The following is a 17177-nucleotide window of genomic DNA, read 5'->3' as shown; positions in this document are numbered from 1 at the left end:
AGAGAGAGAGAGAGAGAGAGAGAGAGAGAGAGAGAGAGAGAGAGAGAGAGAGAGAGAGAACGAGAACAAGAGAAACGGATCCGTTATTATTATTTATTATTTTTTTTTAACAAAGTAACTATGATAGTCCTGATAATGACCACTTCATTTGAAAGACTCAGCAACGCACCTTCCCAGAATTTCCAACAACTCGGCTACTCCGTTGAAGTGCTCAGTTTCATAAACAAAACTAGAGCGAGAGAGAGAGCGAGAGAGAGAGAGAGAGAGAGAGAGAGAGCGAGAGAGAGAGAGAGACATTTAATATCAATGTCATACAGTGTCAGAAACCATATAAACGAGTCTGAGATTATTAGTCTATTCCATGACTTGTTAGCTCTGTAGAAAGTGATCATGTTTGATTTTTGCTGTTATCGTGTGTAAGACGTCCTCACCGTAGAAAAATATTATTTATCTGTTTTCGTATAAAAGCCCTCAGCCCCAGGAATTTGCCGTAGATTCTGTGCAAGACTGTCTTCAGATAGTCTCTCTCTCGCGGGTCCTCGCTGTCGAACAGTTCCAGCAGCTGAGGAGGAAACGAGTACAGAAGATAAACGAGCGTGACCAGGAGGAATAAAGTGTAAACTAAGAGACCGCAGAACGAGCGCGGAGGGTAAACACAGTGCGTGTGACTGACATGGATCTGCTGGACGTGTCTGTTTGAAACATCACTCACCTGTAAGACAAACTTCTGGTCTATGTACTTTTTGGCAATGCTGGGCTGAAACTCCTGACTCTCCAAAAACCGGATGAAGAACTCATACACCAGCTGAGAGAGAGAGAGAGAGAGAGAGAGAGAGAGAGAGAGAGAGAGAGAGAGAGAGAGAGAGAGAGAGAGAGAGAAAGAAAGAAAGAAAGAAAGAAAGAAAGAAAGAAAAAGAGAAAAGAAAGTAACAGAAACAAGAAGAAAAGGAGAGAGAGGATGTGTGAGGGAGAGAGAGAAAGTAACAGAAAAAAGAAGAGAGGATGTAAGAGAGTTAGAGAGAGAGAGAGAGAGAGAGAGAGAAAGTAACAGAAAAAAAGAAGAAAAGAGAGAAGAGCGAGAGAAATAAAAGGAAACAGAAAAGAGAAGAAAAGGAGAGGATGTGTGTGTGAGAGAAAGTAAAAGAGAAAAAGAGAAGAAAAGGAGAGAGAGAAGGATGTAACAGAGAAAAAGAAGAAAAGGAGAGAATGTGTGTGAGAAAGAGAGAGAAAGTAACAGAGAAAAGGAGAGAGGATGTGAGAGAGAACAGAAAAGAGTACAAGAGAAAAGGAGTGAAGGAACAGAAGAAAGTAGAGAGAAAAGAAGGAAAAATAAGAAGGAAGACAGAAAGGAGGGTGAGTGAGAGTACAAGAAAAGAAAGTGTAAAGAGAGCAAAAAGAGGAGAGGGAGAGGGAGAGAGAGAGAGAGAGACGAATGTGTTAAGAGGTGCACCAACATTCATTTAATGGTGATAAGGGAAGGGCAGAAGGGTCAAAAGGTCAGGAGACACAGAGCATAAAGTGTGTGTGTGTGTGGGGGGGGGGTATACTGCCAGCAGGGGGCAGCACTGTGGGCTTTTGATCAGGGGCAAATTCTGGGAATATCCAACTCGTTAATAAACACTACGGCTTAATAATGAAACAAAATCAAAGAAAACAGAGGTTTTACCAGGAAGATTCTCCTTGAGATATGAATCTCATTTCTAAAGGAGTCCTGGGATGAGAGAGAGAAAGAGAGAGAGAGAAAGAGAGAGAGAAAGAGAAAGCGGCGGATCTCATGCAAAGAAAACAAAACAACTAGAAAAACACCAGGAGCTACAGAGGGAAAAGAGATGGAACAGTATACACTCAGCGGCCACTTTATCAGAAACACCTCTCTTGCAGCTCCGCCTTGCTGGTGTACAGAGACACTGCAGCTCATCTGTTGATGCAGTTTGACCCTGTTTACACCTGGTCACTTCATGTGTCTTGAGTATCGGGATTATATCTGGATGAGTGTAAACGCACCCAACACGCATTTAAACAGGTACAAATCCAAATCACTCAAACCACCTTAGGAGGTGGACAAAGACGCATTTGAGCCACGTTATAGCATCTGACTCTCCAAGACACATTTACCAACCAAAACCCCTCCCAGTACAACAAAATTCCTCCAAGAACAATCAAAACCCCTCCAGGTATGACCAAAACCCCTCCAGGTACGACCAAAACCCCAGGCAGTACATCACTGGCACATGATCAAAGTCAATGAGGATGATAATCAGAGGATCCTGCGTAACGAGCAGATCCGCATATTCCCTCCCACACAGCAATCGGATTGCAGACTAACCGGAAACGCATTTGACTACCAAGTATAAACACGTGGCTAAAATCTTATCCAGTCAATCAATCCAGGTACTAGTCACATCGAGTGACCAGGTGTACACAGGGACTTTGTGTTTTCCATCCTCTAGGCCGTCATCAGTGGTCAGTGTCCGACCACAGTGTTGCTCTTGGCTGGACATTTTTGGGTGGTGATCCACTCTCAACCTAGCAATGCCACCGTCGTGTGTAAAAAGTCCAGTAATACCGCTGTGTCTGAAACACTCGTACCAGCACCACACACTCCCTCTGTGCCACTGCTGTGGTGAGAATGAATGAACCACCACTCAAATAATATCTGGAGAACAGCAGCCCTGTGGTCAGAAACTGACCAGTGATGAACGGTATAGAGGATTAAGTGTGCAGCAACAGAAGCTGTAAGGTAGGTGGAGCTCATAGTGGTCAGTGAGTGGAAGGCGGCGGTAGGGGTTTCTGAAAAAGTGGACAATGAATGTATTAAACATTTTGAATGTATCTGGCATTAAATAAATAAATAAATAAACAAACAAACAAACAAATAAATAAAATCAATTTATCCCAGTTGAAGCTGATCAGACAAGAGATGCTGCCTCTGGAGCTATGAGGCCAACGTTGCTAAACATCAGAACTCAATGGTCACCTAAATAGTATTTTCACAGAAATGAACTGGGCTATTTAGGTGACTAATGAGTTCTAGTGTTTGTTAGCAAGGTTAGCCTCACCACTCCAGAGAGAAGTTAAATTTGGGGGCCAGACCTGCCTTAGCTCATCCACTACATCTGGGTTAAGCTGGAAATTGTGTTAATTTGATTTTTTTGCTGACCCATTTCTTTAATGGGGCTACTTTCAAGAATCTAAGATGTCTTGGATTTATTTAACACTTTTTATTTACTTCATAATTTACTTTTTAATTTACATTTAATTCACTATTATTCCAAAATGTGGAAAATATAAAAGGTGAGGAAAACCCTTGAAGAGTAGGCGCGTCTAGACGTTTGACTGGAGCTGCAATGAAGTGTCCGACAGGCACAGTTTGACGTGTCCCACACTGCGGTCGGCAATACAACACCACGCATGCTTCCACAGTGAAATCACTAAACCCATCACGCTATCTGGAAAACAGCGCTACACGTGGGCTCACAGAGACAGAAACACAGACAAACACACACCCAGCGCCAGCGGCGGGTACCTGTAAGTGTGGCCATGAAGCCTCTAAAGTGGGTTCATCCTCCTCTGGGTCAAACTCGTTACTGTCGCTGGGTGGAAGAGTCCGGAAAATGTTGTAGGACACCTGAAAGAGCAAAGGAGCAAAAAATGTTCTGATGAGGAAAAACTCATTTATTTTCTAAGTAACAGACGGGCAAAAAAAACCATTTACTCAAACGGAGCTGATTAGCTGAGACATGTTTCATGTCTGAAGTTTGCTTCTTTAGTTTTGCACTGGAGATATGAGGCTAATGTAGCTAACAAATAATTAGCATTGGGCTAATTCCATGCCTTCACAAAACTGCTGCAGAACTCAACTGTTAAGATGTAAACAACGTCATTCAGAGTGGTTTGGTGTGAAACGCTCTGTTCTAGAAAAACTGAGTCAGCATTGTTCAGAGTGGTGGTGATAGGAACCAGACATCTGAATTGTTATTGCCTCTAAAAGCTTCAATCACAGAAAGTTATAACAGGAAAACGAACACAAATACGTTGCCTGGCGCCTGAAATATTGTATGATAGTTTTGAGAAGGTTTCAGCCTAAAACCTGCTTTGTTTTTGAATGTTGGAGAGGTTAATGCAGGGTGTTGAAAGGCAAAATAGTAACCAAAGAAAACTTCATTTTTCAGATTCTCCACCATTTTACCATTTATCAACATTTTATATATATATAAAAATAATAAAACTGATTTTACCATCAACATTACATATAAACACTCACAGCCCCACAGAAATCTGAGTCAGTAAGTTTGATTCATTAAGGTGCTCACCATTTTGACGACCTCAGGGTAGGCCTGCTCTGTGAGGTAGCCCCGGCTGACCGTGACGTAGTCCACCAGCTCGTTCAGCGTGGACCGCTTGTACTCTTTCATCTTCAGGTCAGAAAGTGTGTCCATGAAGTCAAACACGGTGCAGCACTGCTGCAGCTTCTTCAGGAACAAATCCGGCTGCTCCTGAGCAGGGACGTCTGACCACACACACACACACACACACACAATAAAATGTTAACCTGAGGAAGAACCATCACCTTTAGTCTTACATCCCATAATTACATTTAATTAGTAAACAAAGTGGCAGTAATAACACTTAAAAGGGTAATAACCTGGAACCTTAATAGAGAAGTCAATTAGTGCGTATACATGCCCTCAATAATCCAATCATAATACGGCTTCTGCAAATATCTTATTAAACAAATCTGATTTCTTAGATAGGAGTAAGGTCTAAATCTAAAAAAGAGTGATAGATTTCAGCTCAGTAATCAGATAATCAGATGTAAACTCTTACTCTGAGTCTTTCGGATTTCTCAGTCTGCGCATGTGTTAAGACAGACGGGGGTACCAGAAATAAGCGAGCAGCGTCGCCGCGAGACACAGCAAAACACTTTTGGAGCAACGCTGAAACCAAATGCATGCTTGATTTAAATATTCTTAATTTTTAAGATGATGTCTGTTCTTACGTTCACGTTCATTTACTCAAGTGCATGTAAACGCATTGATCGGATTACTGACAAAATCTGATGTCCAGCGGTTTTCGGATTATTAAGTGCACCTAAACAAACTCACTGAGTGTGTAGGCTTATTACAATTAGGGCTGGACAACATGACAATATTTATCAATAATATCACAACAAATTACGTCACAGTATACTTTTCTGAGCATAGTGTGAATATCACCAGATCTTAGCTTGTTTACAATGAGAGCATAATTAAAAACGTAAATAAAAAGATAATGTCTGTTTGATGCAGATGTTTATTTTTTAAAGCAATTATCTGGCAATACAGACGTTTCCCTATATTAGCTCTGAAGAATCTACAAGGCCTAAAAAAAGGAGGGTAAGACTGCAATAATAGGATTATTGGAAAAATAAGCACATTTTTAATTCCCTCCAATGTGTGTGTAACGCTGGTTTACTCCACAATCGCCACGAGCAGGAAAGAGACACAGAGTTCCAGTCAGAGCTCGTTACAAGTTCTGGGGAAAGAGATATCTAGGAAGAGCTGTACATATAAAGTAACAGCATGTGCCTCAAACTCACACGTGCAGGGAAACCCCCCGGCTGTAAACGATGAGGAGTGGTCTTAGTTTACTGGTAGAGAGAATGTGTGTGATGTGCGCGAGAGATACCGAGATTAATGAAGTGCGTCTACAGAGAGAAAGTTTATGTGGGAGATGGAAAAGGTCTGAGTGTCGGATCCTTAAACTGGCATTAGAGCAGAGAGCACAGGAGAAACAGAGCGAGAGAGACAGGGAGGGTGAGAGAGATATTCTGACAGGTGGAGTGGGAGGCAGAAATGTGATGTATGTGATCAACGCTTAAACCGCACACTGGCCACTGCATCTCACTGAAAGGATTACAGGGGTAATAAGGGGGTCACATCGATACCACGTTTACTTTAAGGGTCCTCTATCAGCAGATACAGAGCACAGACACCAAAACGCTACCCTAACTACTCCATACGTGTCTGTAAATCCTGATCATATATAGAACTGCACACACACACACACACACACACACACTCATTTTTTAAACATAATTTAAAAATGCCAGCTGCTTTTATGCTGTCACATTCATAATTAACAGACCAACCAAAATTACTTACAATAAAATTGTTACCAACTTTCACTAAAAGTTAAAAATGCTTTTCTTCTCCTGTAAAGTTTTTTTTTTTAAATCCTAATCTAACTTTTAGTTTTAAATTAGATTACTTACCTATCCCAATTTAATTTCTAATTTGATTTTTGATTTAATTTCATGATTTTCTCTTTTAAGTTTGTTTTAATTATTTTTTTCAACTATTTTCTCATTTGTAAAGCACTCTGAATGACAGCACACACACCACACACTATGATCCACCCCACATGCACGTTCCACACACAAAGCCGTCCTGCACCTTTCCTTAAGATTAACAGGGTCATTTACTGTGATGTCCAAATCCAAAAGCTGCATTTTTAAGTGGTATCAAACCTGTGATGGAGGAGTTCTGGAAAACGATATCCTCTTTTATGCAACGTCCACACAGCAAGTAAAAGTGGCCTGAATCCGATCTTCTCATATGCGACACAGATGTGTGTCAGTGTGAACAGATAAACACACTGAATCTGACATTTTCGGTTCCGATTTGAGACGCTTTCATCTTCATTTCATTGCAACTTTTACGTCAGTCCAACTCGACATTGATGTTTCTGTACCAAAAATTAGAAGAGACTCATCCAAAACCCTCCGTGTTTGAAGAGATTTTGAAAGAAATGTCCGAACGCAGCCGCAGGAGAACGAGGCTGCAGCGTCAAGGAACAGTAAAAAGTCTGAAAGCAAAGCTTAAAGAATCCGAGGACGCGAACCAAAGAAGTGACCGCGCCCTTTTTACGGCTCAAACACACCCTGGGTGATGAGCCCAGCTGTCAGTCAGTGAAGCTTCATGATGGCTCCTGTGATGCTGGTGAAGATGAGGCTGAACCTCCGGGAGCGACTGGCGTCGTTGGCGGTCGTGATTGTTTACCTCTGGATGAGCCGTGAAGCAGCGTGACGCTCTGTTCTTTTGCGCATGTGGGTCAGTTTCGGAGCTGATCTGTTCAGTTCAGACTGATGTCGCATACAGATCACATTTAAAAGATATTTATAAAAAAAAATAATCAGATTTGGTGAGAAAATCAGATTTGGGCCACTTTTACCTGCTATGTGAATGTAGCCTCAATACTCGACCTGAACAGAGAAACCGAGACAGCAGATCACTTGTCCAATGTCCTTCATAGAAACCAGGAAACAGGTCAACATGGCAGACATTTCTTTTCCCTACTGTTTCCATACTGCCGACATTTTTTCTCTTTTGGTGAATCCCTAGAAAATAAGGAAATGTTCTGGACATTTTACAGCCACTTGAACAGGGTGTGGATAAAACACGAGAGTCGCTCCTGTTGGTCAGTAATGCAGGAGAGGCCTAAAACCATGACGGCAAAAAACTGTACATCCATGGAGCTGCTGAAGGTCCAGAACTACAGAACATGCCCAGTTTCATCTTAACAGAACATCCTGGTAAGACCAACAACCCCATCCAAGTGCTAGATTTTGTCTACAGCGATAAGGGACCTAATAGCTTGTCCATTAACAATGAAGCCTACTGGGGCCTTAGTGTCAAGAACCAGAGAACCAAATGTAATCAAAGGCACCTCATTCAGCTAAACAGCAACCGTGAGCCAAGACGTTTAAGCACTGAACCAACTTGCTTGACTGACTCTCTCCAAGCGTGTCGGCTAAATGGACCTCCTGGCACACGATAGGGAGCTTAATACCCACTTAATTAGGGTTAGTAAAGAGAGTAGTGAGCTTTGGGAAAGGAGGAGTATTTGAAACATCTCCACAATGCAGCAGTGCAGGGTCAACAGTTTTAAAGAGGCAGAGTGAGCATTTGGGTTTTAATGTTATGAGACATGATGAACAAAGGAAGCCTATATAGGAGGTATGGAGTGAGCAGAGACACGAAGACTGCGACATAGTTCACATTCTTCTAGTCAGAGGTACCTGCAACACCTGCCGCCGCTACCTTTTACTACCGCACAGGCACTGAAATGGGATTACAACCTAAAAACACCCCTCGCCAGGAACGTGTTTCAACTTTCAACTTACCTGCAGTTTAAAATACTGTTCAGAAATGTTGCACGAACCAATTACTGTCATACTAAATAAAGAAAAATACATTCATTTTTCCTATTAATGATCCTGGGAACCTAAACCATGTATTTTCTTACTAATTAATATTGTTAATCTTGTTTTTTCAGGCAAACAGTAAATATGTACCAAGTTTACCCCTTTAATAATGTTCCAATGACCAATAAATTACTAATATTTACCCATTTTAATCTCCTCTTGATGTAACCTGGGCGTCCCTAATATCATGTAATGCTTCTGTAAGCATTCCCCTGACCAATCACAGGGCTGCCTCTCTTGCCCCGCCCATACAAAACAGCTTCAGAGTCACAGAAATTTAGCAAGCTAAAGCTAACCCAGCATAACTAAAAGCTAGCAAGGTTAGACCACCTGTCTGTAGCTGCCTGTCGCCCATTCACTCGTTTATCCAACAACAACATTGTTTGCTCTTGCTTTGTCCGTCTGTCTGCACGTCTGTTCGTCCGTGACTTTTGTCGTCCAGTTATCATCACATAAAAGCTGGATAAGGACTTCAGTTCTGTATGAAGGGCGGAGCAGGCAAGGAGTGTTGGACAGAGAGCTGTCAATCGAGCTGCTCATTAGCCACGCCCACACAGTTCTCAGACAGGTCTGATCAGCGGTTTAAGTGTTTTATCATATTTATGTCTTATTTTTCGCTCAAGTGTTGCTGGATGTTTAACATTACACCCAAGTTTACTGTCATATACACGTTTTTAATAATTTACTCTGTTTCCAGGGACTATAAACCAACATATGAAGCGATGCAGCAATAACACATGGATAGTGGGGGGGGAGCTAATTGGAGCTACTTATCCCTCTAGTGATGGACATGTTTTTAAAGGAGGTGAATAAATAAATTATTATAAAACAATAATCTAAATAAATTGCGATATTGCAATCATACTGCTGCACACTGTAATTATACATTCAAATTAGATCATTAATCAGGGCAGAAAGTTTGGTCTGAACCCTAACAGGCCAAAATCATTTGTCCAAGCCTTACCTGACCCAACCAGACCAACAGCTCCAAGAGTCCAAACCGGAGCCCGACAAGATTTTGGCAGAAACTGACCCAAACCACACAATTGTTCAGTCCAAAACTGAACTGAGCCCCACAAAACTCTACCTAAGACTGACCCAAACCAGCCCATCACCACCCTAAATGCTGGATATAAACTTAACAGGACTGCACCAGTTAAATTACAGTGACAACAGGCCAACAGCTGTTATTAGACCACATAAATAATTCAAGAAATACTCTAAAAGTACTAAGATATAATAAAATTCATCTGTCCAAAATTAATTTTCACGCAATACTTTTAAACATCCCCAACAAATGATTTTACCCAAAATAATCTAATGAACCCACTGAATGCACAGCTTGCATAATAATAATAATAATAATAATAATAATAATAATAATAATAACAATAATAATCGTGGAAAACATTTGGTGGATCTTGTGATTGCCTTGATTCATTATAAGACTCCAAAATCATACTTACTTAGAGGCTTATTTGCATATTAGACCCTTCTGCGATATCAGAACTGTGAAAGCCAACAAAGTCGCAATGATTAAGAAACATTACACTGTGCAGCCCTAAAGGATAGAGGTTTTCATTTCTTGCCAAACTGCTAAACCCAAGGTGCTTTAAAACACTCAGTGCTGTGATTCAGCTAAACTATCCAGCACCAAAGTCACTCTGAAGCAGAACTCTATCCTCGCTGGGTAACGCTAGAACAGTGCTGATGTACCAAGACAAGCACTGAGCATAATATGAACCACACACTCAACCACACAGTTGGACGGCTAGTTTAAGTGCCACAACCAACTCTGCTTGTTTTCTAACTGCAAGCTTATAAATCATTTTTTAGGTTAACTGACTGATGAACTACAGAACTTCCACAGTGGTCTTACAGCAGTTATTGAATAATTAATAGTATTAATAGTCTATATTGAATAATTCACAGTAGTTACTGAACAATTTGTAGTTAAGTACCTAATATTCAGAGTAGACACTTAATTATTCATAGGAAATTACTAAAAAAATGTAATAGAATAATAATATTAATAATAATAATATATAATAAACTGGTAATACTGCATAATAGATACCAAAAAATAAATGAGTGACACTGAACAATTCAGATCAAGTACTTAGTAATTCATGGCAGACTCGGAATCAGCTGAATCAGTAGCAGTTCTCGAAAATTTCATAATTCAAGTATATAGAAAATACCGAATAATTAAAAGTAGCTCCTAAATAATCTGTAGTAAGTACTGAGTAATATATCAAATCCTGAACAATTCATAGCAGGTAATTAAATCACAGCAGTTAATTCAAATCAAGTAAACAATAAACATTTCATTGTAGATATCGAATAATTCATACTACGAAACTGAGTGATACATAGCAGACACTGAACAATTTACAACCCACATCTCCAAAAAAGTTGGAAAACATATTTTAAAGGAAAATACTACAAAGACAACATTTCAAATGTTGAGAAATTTGATTGTTTTTTGAAAAATGTGCCCATTTTGAATTTGAGGCCAACAACACGTTCCAAAAAAGTTGTGACGGGGCCTGTTTACCACTGAGTTTCATCGCCTCTTCTTGTAACAGTCTGTAAGCTGAAAAAGACGTCGTCTGGATGGCAGCATAGGTTGCCAAAACATGTATATATCGTTCAGCATTAATGGTGCCTTCACAGATGTGCACGTCATCCATCAATCATCATCATACTGGCTTTTGAACTGTGCACTTATAACAAGCTGAGTGGTCTTTAGCCCGGAGGACACAGTGTCCATGATTTCCGAAAAGAATTTCAAATGTTGATTCATCGGACCACAGGACACTTTTCCACTCCCCCTCAGTCCATTTTAAATAAGCTCTGGGCCCAGAGAAGGTGGCAGCATTTCTGGATCCTGTTTATGTAGTTTCTTCTTTGTGTTTTAGAGTTTTAACTTGCATTTGTGGATGCAGTGATGAACTGTTTTCATAGACAGTGGTTTTCAGAAGTGTTTCTGAGCCCATGCAGTGATTTCCACTACAGTTTTTAATGCAGTGCTGCCTGAGGGCCCAAAGATCACGGCCAGCAAATACTGTTTTTTGGCCTTGTCCCTCACATACAGAGATTCTCTGAATCTTTTAATGTTATTATGTACCGAAGATGATGAAAAGCAAAAGTTCTTTGCTGTTTTATGTTCAGAAACATTTTTGAATTGTTGAACTATTTGCTGGCGCAGTCTTTCACAGAGTGGTGAACCCCTCATCTTTACTTCTGAAAGACTCTCTGGGACCTGTTGCCAATTTACCACTGGGTGTTTTTTTTTACACAACGTTACACAACTTTACCAGCTTTTTTGGAACCTGTTGTTGGCATTAAATCAAAATGGGCATATATTTTTCAAAAAACAATAAAATTTCTCAGTTTCAACATTTGATATGTTGTCTTTGTACTATTTTCAATTAAATGTAGGGTTTAAATGATTTGCACATCATCGCATTTTGTTTTTATTTACATTTTACACAGTGTCCCAACGTTTTTTGGAAATGGGGTTGTAATTTATGGTAGACACTGAATAAGTCATAATAGTCACTAAGTAATTTACAGTAGATACTGATTAATTCATTAGTTCACACTAAGTACCAAATTAAAACACAGTATATACCAAATAACTCATAATAATTCACAGTATATACCAAAAATTCACCTAACTCACCTAAATAATTCCTGCTAAATACTGAGCAATAGGCAGTCACTCATTAGATTTATAGTATGAACTGAATAACATGCCTTAGAATTATTAAACGCCGAGTTTTAAGGGGTTTAAGAGGTTAAATAATTTAAAACTTAGTAGTGGGTAAAGAAATATTCCATGGGATTGGTATCGGTAAGGAAAAGTGGCGCAACCTCTTCACAAAAACATACAAAACTGTCACCCCCAGGAAAACACGGACTGAGGAGAGACAGGCGGCGTTAACGTGGAGAAAAAGTGCAGACTAAACAGGAGAGAGAAAGAAAGATAACAGCCAGTGCTGATCTGACATGCCTGACCCCTCCCTTTGTCCACCTTGCTAACACCTCTCACCTCCCCTTCCCCCAAAACCCCACTCACCCAGTCACTTCACACTTCCCTTTCTCCGTCTCTCCTTCTCTCTCTCCTCTCCGTCGCTCCGAGGTGAACACGGCCGGTCTGCGGCCGTGGTGTTTAAACGTAAATATTAATCTAATAAAGAATCCGAGCGCAGGGACTCCGTGTGTGTACACAGAGGAAAAGCGGCGGCTCCTCAACAGGACGGTACGGTCAGGATCGGGTTACCGAGGGCAGAGCTGACCCCACGGAAACTACGGATGGGTGGAGAGAGGGATAGGCCGAAAGAAGACCCCCCCCCGCACCCCCCCTCCGTCGTTCTGTTCTGTCTTCAGTTCTATTTTCTGCCCTCCTCTTTTTAAACATTCTGCCCATGAGGTCAGAGACACTACGGGACCTCTGGCCAGTGCCTCACGGACAGAGAGAGAGAGACTGAGGGAGACGGTGGCAGCCAGGGTGCAGTACAGCTGTTGATTTAGGACCTAAGGACTGGGACTGGACGATATGATTACATCATTATCATGATATTTTACATGACAATACTCTTTTCAGAGTACATCACGGGTACAATCAGGACGTCTAGAGCGCTGAACAACTACACGTGCCACGTTCCTTAGAAAGGGAACGTTCATTAACGAACTTTAAGATGGCTTGAAAAATCAAGCTAATTACATTAAAACGTTAAAATTTTGGAAAACCGTTGATGGTTGCTAAAAGTGTTGCTTAGATATTGCGAGGCAGTTGCTGCGATGTCCAAGGTGGTAGGTAAGGTGTTGCTAAGGGCTTGCTGTGGTGTCCCAAGTTGCTGCTAAGGTGTTGTTAGGTGTTTGCTATGCTAATATACACACACACACACACATTAAATCCACTGCTTCTTTAAATTCACTGTGACCTTAAATCTATTGCTACCTCAAATCAAATGCCACCATAAATTCACTGCTACCTTAAACCCTGACCAACTTAAATCCACAGCCACATTAAATCCACTGTTACCTAAAATCCACTGCCACCTTGAAACTTAATTTCACTGCTCCTTCAAATATAATGCACCTTAAATCCACTGCTAGCTGAATTTTACTGATACCTTAAATTCACTGCCACCCAGGTGTATATATCCCTCCATTTTACAGCTTTCAAAAGCAGGTAGAGAGGCTATTAATCCCACTAAGGCATCCACTCTTAGCAAGCAAGGCAGCTAATTAGCCAAATTAGACTCGAAAATGCCCCAAATAATTCAGCGGCTGATCACAGTTATTTTGTCAATTCATAAGCAGGTGGAAAATAAGAATAAGAACTAGAACTGCGAGTTCAGTAAGTTCCGCTAGCGCATGTTCACGATTATGTGACAAAAAAGTTAACCACACAGTCCTGAGGTTGCTGACCTGGGAATTGCAGCTTAATAACATTCAAACTGAACCACAACAGCTTTAGTAGCATATAGGTGTAGTGGTATCAACAACAATGACATTAGGAGCATCTAGTTTTTCAAACTGCAAATATTTAGAAATACACAAAACTGAGTAGTTTGATATTTCATCACACGCTTACTAAAAACTGTGTTTCCATTATCTATAACTCAAGATTTGTACAAAATCCTGTATTGCACTGACAACCTTTTGCACCTGGAACTCGGTTCTTGGCTGTTTTGATGTAGCGCTGATCAGTCCAACAGAAACGACAACAGTACAGTAACTACATAAACTGAATAGTATCAAGCAGCTGATTGGAGGTCAGTCCACTGGGACATTATCATATTTAAAAGTAAAAAAACAAAAAGAACTGATTCTGCACCTAATGACACACTAGCTACGTTTACATGCAGCCTAATAATCCATTAATAATCCAACTAATAGCTCAATTGGAATAGAACACGTCCATGTATCCACTTCAATCGGAATAGCCTAGTCTGATTGAGGCCATTCAGAATACAATTTCAATCCAACTGATCGAGGTGGGTAAGCCTGTAAATAATCCGTTAAATAGCAGAGTAATAGCCATGTAAACGCGTGTATCTGATTACCTTTCCAATCGGAACGTGTAAGTATGTTCTGATCATGTGCGTCGCGTCATAGCAAGAACAGAGAACTCATAACTGGCTCTGGCAAAAGTTTATACCGTTCAACATGGCGGAGCAGAAACTGGTCTGCAGAGGAGACGAAGTTTATGCTCTGATCTTTAAAAGACGGCGGTGGGACGGACGTCCAGCTTATGTGTCTCAGAACACGACGTCTTCCTCTCGGCCTTCTTTAATAAGGACATGTGAAGGACGTTTTCCTGTGTCTGACATCATTTTAAAGTAATTAAAAACACAAGCGCTGCTCACTGCTGCTCATCTCACTCTGACTGGACCTCACGTGATGTTCGCTGTCATGGTAACGTCTACTCTAAGTGGTTCTCTATGCATGCACGTCATTTTGGATCGGATTACTTGCAGTGAGCATGTAAACAGAGATTTTCCATCAGATTGTTTAATAGAGTGTGCATCTGTAATCAGAATGTATTAAATCAGACTGGCAAAAATCTTTGCATGTAAACACAGACACTGACAGTGTTGAGTAGCATTTAACGCATTGGATCATTTTTCATTTACAGTTTCCTAGCGTCCTACTAATCATTTGAAACCAGTGAAGTTGCACAGGACAAGCACATTTCAAACCTGTCTAAATCCAAACTGCTACAATATTTAAAACGCTGGATGTTATGAATTGTCTATGAGAAATTTCAACCTACAGTATCAAGAGTTTGGCACACATGCTGCGTTCAGACTGTCTGCAAATCGGATCTTCTGAGACGACTGTCTGCACTGTTATTTGCAAGTGACCAGATTGGATTTGAGCGTCCAGACATCACCAGTCTATCTACATGGGTTGCCGTGGCAAAAACGGTGGTGTTACTACATAGCTACGCTGATGACGTGGATTTCAAATGCAGACGCAGGACAGATGGAGGTGCATCATCTCACCATCCAATCTCTTCAGAATTCTCGGGCATAAGCATGAACCTTTTGTGCTCTTCTCGAATGCCAGCATTTCCTTCATTCTGGATTTGACATAGTCACTGTATGTCGTGTTCCGAGTGACACAAAACACGCTTTGAAATCTGATTTGAGTGGCCAGAGTGTCCAGAGTGAGATGCATCTGTAAAAATCTGAGTGGAATCGCAGTTCAAACCACCTCCAAATGCGGTTTGAGTCTGATTTGCAAAAATCGTATTTGTGGTTTTTTAGCTGTCCAGACTATCAAAAATCAATCTGGACATGCTATGACAGTCTGAACATAGCCTTAGTAATTAGGGCTGTGTTATGATTATGGTTCAACATTCTTCAACTCTAAAGTTGTTAAAAATAAAATTAAAATTAAGTAAGTTTTGAAAAAATAATTCCTGCATAGACATCAGCTTCACTTTTTATGTGGCTTTCCAGCATCGGACTGAAGCATGTACTGTCTGCATGGTGGGGCTGCTACATATTTAATCTAGTGTGCCCTCTACTGCGCACTATGAAAAAGTGCAACCCAACAACAAACCAGCCTGCAACCACAGCACATCTCTGTTCCTTGGAGAACACCATTCACTCTTCCATTAGCATCATGAACACATGAAAAACAGTAGCAGTATAGAGCTGAAAAATAAAATGACAATGTTGACTGCATTAATAAAAGCTTACAGTTCATCTGATTACATCCCAGTAATGATCCCACTCACTCAGCTCTGTGACATTTAATTAAAAGCCCAGCTGTGAGGTTTAGGCGGTCCCCGCTGTTCTTCCTACCCTTAATCCTCAGAGGCCGCAGGAGGTCGGGTCATGTGTAAAGTGTCTACGACGGCTGAGACGAGTCAGATTTTAAATCTCACTCTCACCATCATCCCAGTCGTTCATTTAGGATTTGTAATCAGGCCAATACAACGGCAATGAATAGAGAGAGAAAAGGAAAAACTCCAGACATGCCGACTAGGACAATGTTGCGTAACTGAGTTTTCAAAATTTCTGCATAGTTAAACATGTCAACAACGTCACGCTGAGTGGTTTCAGAGTCAGAATTGTTCACAGTGATGATAGAAACCAGACATCTGAGGAATTAAATGTCTCTAAAAGCTTCCTCCCAGAAAAGTATCATGTGAAATGGTTATGAATACACCGCCTGATGTCTCAGACATTGTTTTACAGTAAGTTGGTGATGTTTTGGTTTAACCGTGTCTTAATCAAATATTTTAATCCATGCGTGGTGGAGGGATACATGAAGGGTGTTCTAAGGCAAACTAGTCTCCAAAGAATGTTCAGATTTACCACTATTTTACCATCATCAACGTTACATAAAAACTCAGAAAACGTGCAGATTCACCGTACGACTCTGTAAATTCTCTGCAAATGAACCATTTCACATTAAAACAGTTTGCATGTCTGTTTGTATCCCAACCACTGAATTGTACAGAAATTTTGAAAAATTGGTGGAATTCCCCTTTAAGTATCTCTGTCTTCCACCGTGCCTGATTCTCGACTCGTCTAGTCCGCTACTTTTCATTAACAAGATTAAATTTGGTGAAGGGTAGTTCTTCACATGCTGTAATGTAGCCCATCAGTTGCATTTTAAGATTTAAAAAATGATAAAAATCTATAAAAACAAAAAAGTAATAAATACAGAACAACAGAAATAAACAGTGACCCTTAAAAAATAGTAATACTAATCCAGAGTTGTTACCTGTCGACACTGGCGAGTTCATTTTATTACTCGCAAATTAATAATTATGGTCATTTTAGTCGCAGTCTGGAGACCTGCATTATGGTCGCATGGCCACGAAACGGATACGTATCTGATCTAGGACCACGTATGAAAGTCGGATTTGAAAAGATCGGATGTGTGTGTCCACACAGCT

General features: G+C 40.6%; 1 protein-coding gene across 2 annotated transcripts in view; it reads right to left on the bottom strand.

Annotated features, from left to right (window-relative positions):
- ppp2r5eb (protein phosphatase 2, regulatory subunit B', epsilon) overlaps positions 1–17177 on the bottom strand; it is a 46543-nt gene that overhangs the window by 8308 nt on the left and 21058 nt on the right. The window contains exons 1-6 of one of the 2 annotated variants that reach the window (XM_036575140.1): positions 12330–12582; positions 4314–4510; positions 3527–3628; positions 713–805; positions 432–562; positions 170–229 (exon numbers count right to left, since the gene is read on the bottom strand). In XM_036575140.1, coding sequence (XP_036431033.1) covers positions 170–229; positions 432–562; positions 713–805; positions 3527–3628; positions 4314–4439 — 512 coding nt within the window. In that variant the 5' untranslated portion in view covers positions 4440–4510; positions 12330–12582. Of the gene's footprint in view, positions 1–169; positions 230–431; positions 563–712; positions 806–3526; positions 3629–4313; positions 4511–12329; positions 12583–17177 lie in introns of those variants that run through there. The other variant, XM_036575139.1, reaches the window with a different exon arrangement.

This window comes from Colossoma macropomum, unplaced genomic scaffold (genome assembly GCF_904425465.1).
Source record: "Colossoma macropomum unplaced genomic scaffold, Colossoma_macropomum, whole genome shotgun sequence".
In the NCBI taxonomy this organism is placed as follows: Eukaryota; Metazoa; Chordata; class Actinopteri; order Characiformes; family Serrasalmidae; genus Colossoma; species Colossoma macropomum.
The sequence above is the reverse complement of the archived record's forward strand: the minus strand, read 5'-3'. Positions and strand labels throughout refer to the sequence as shown.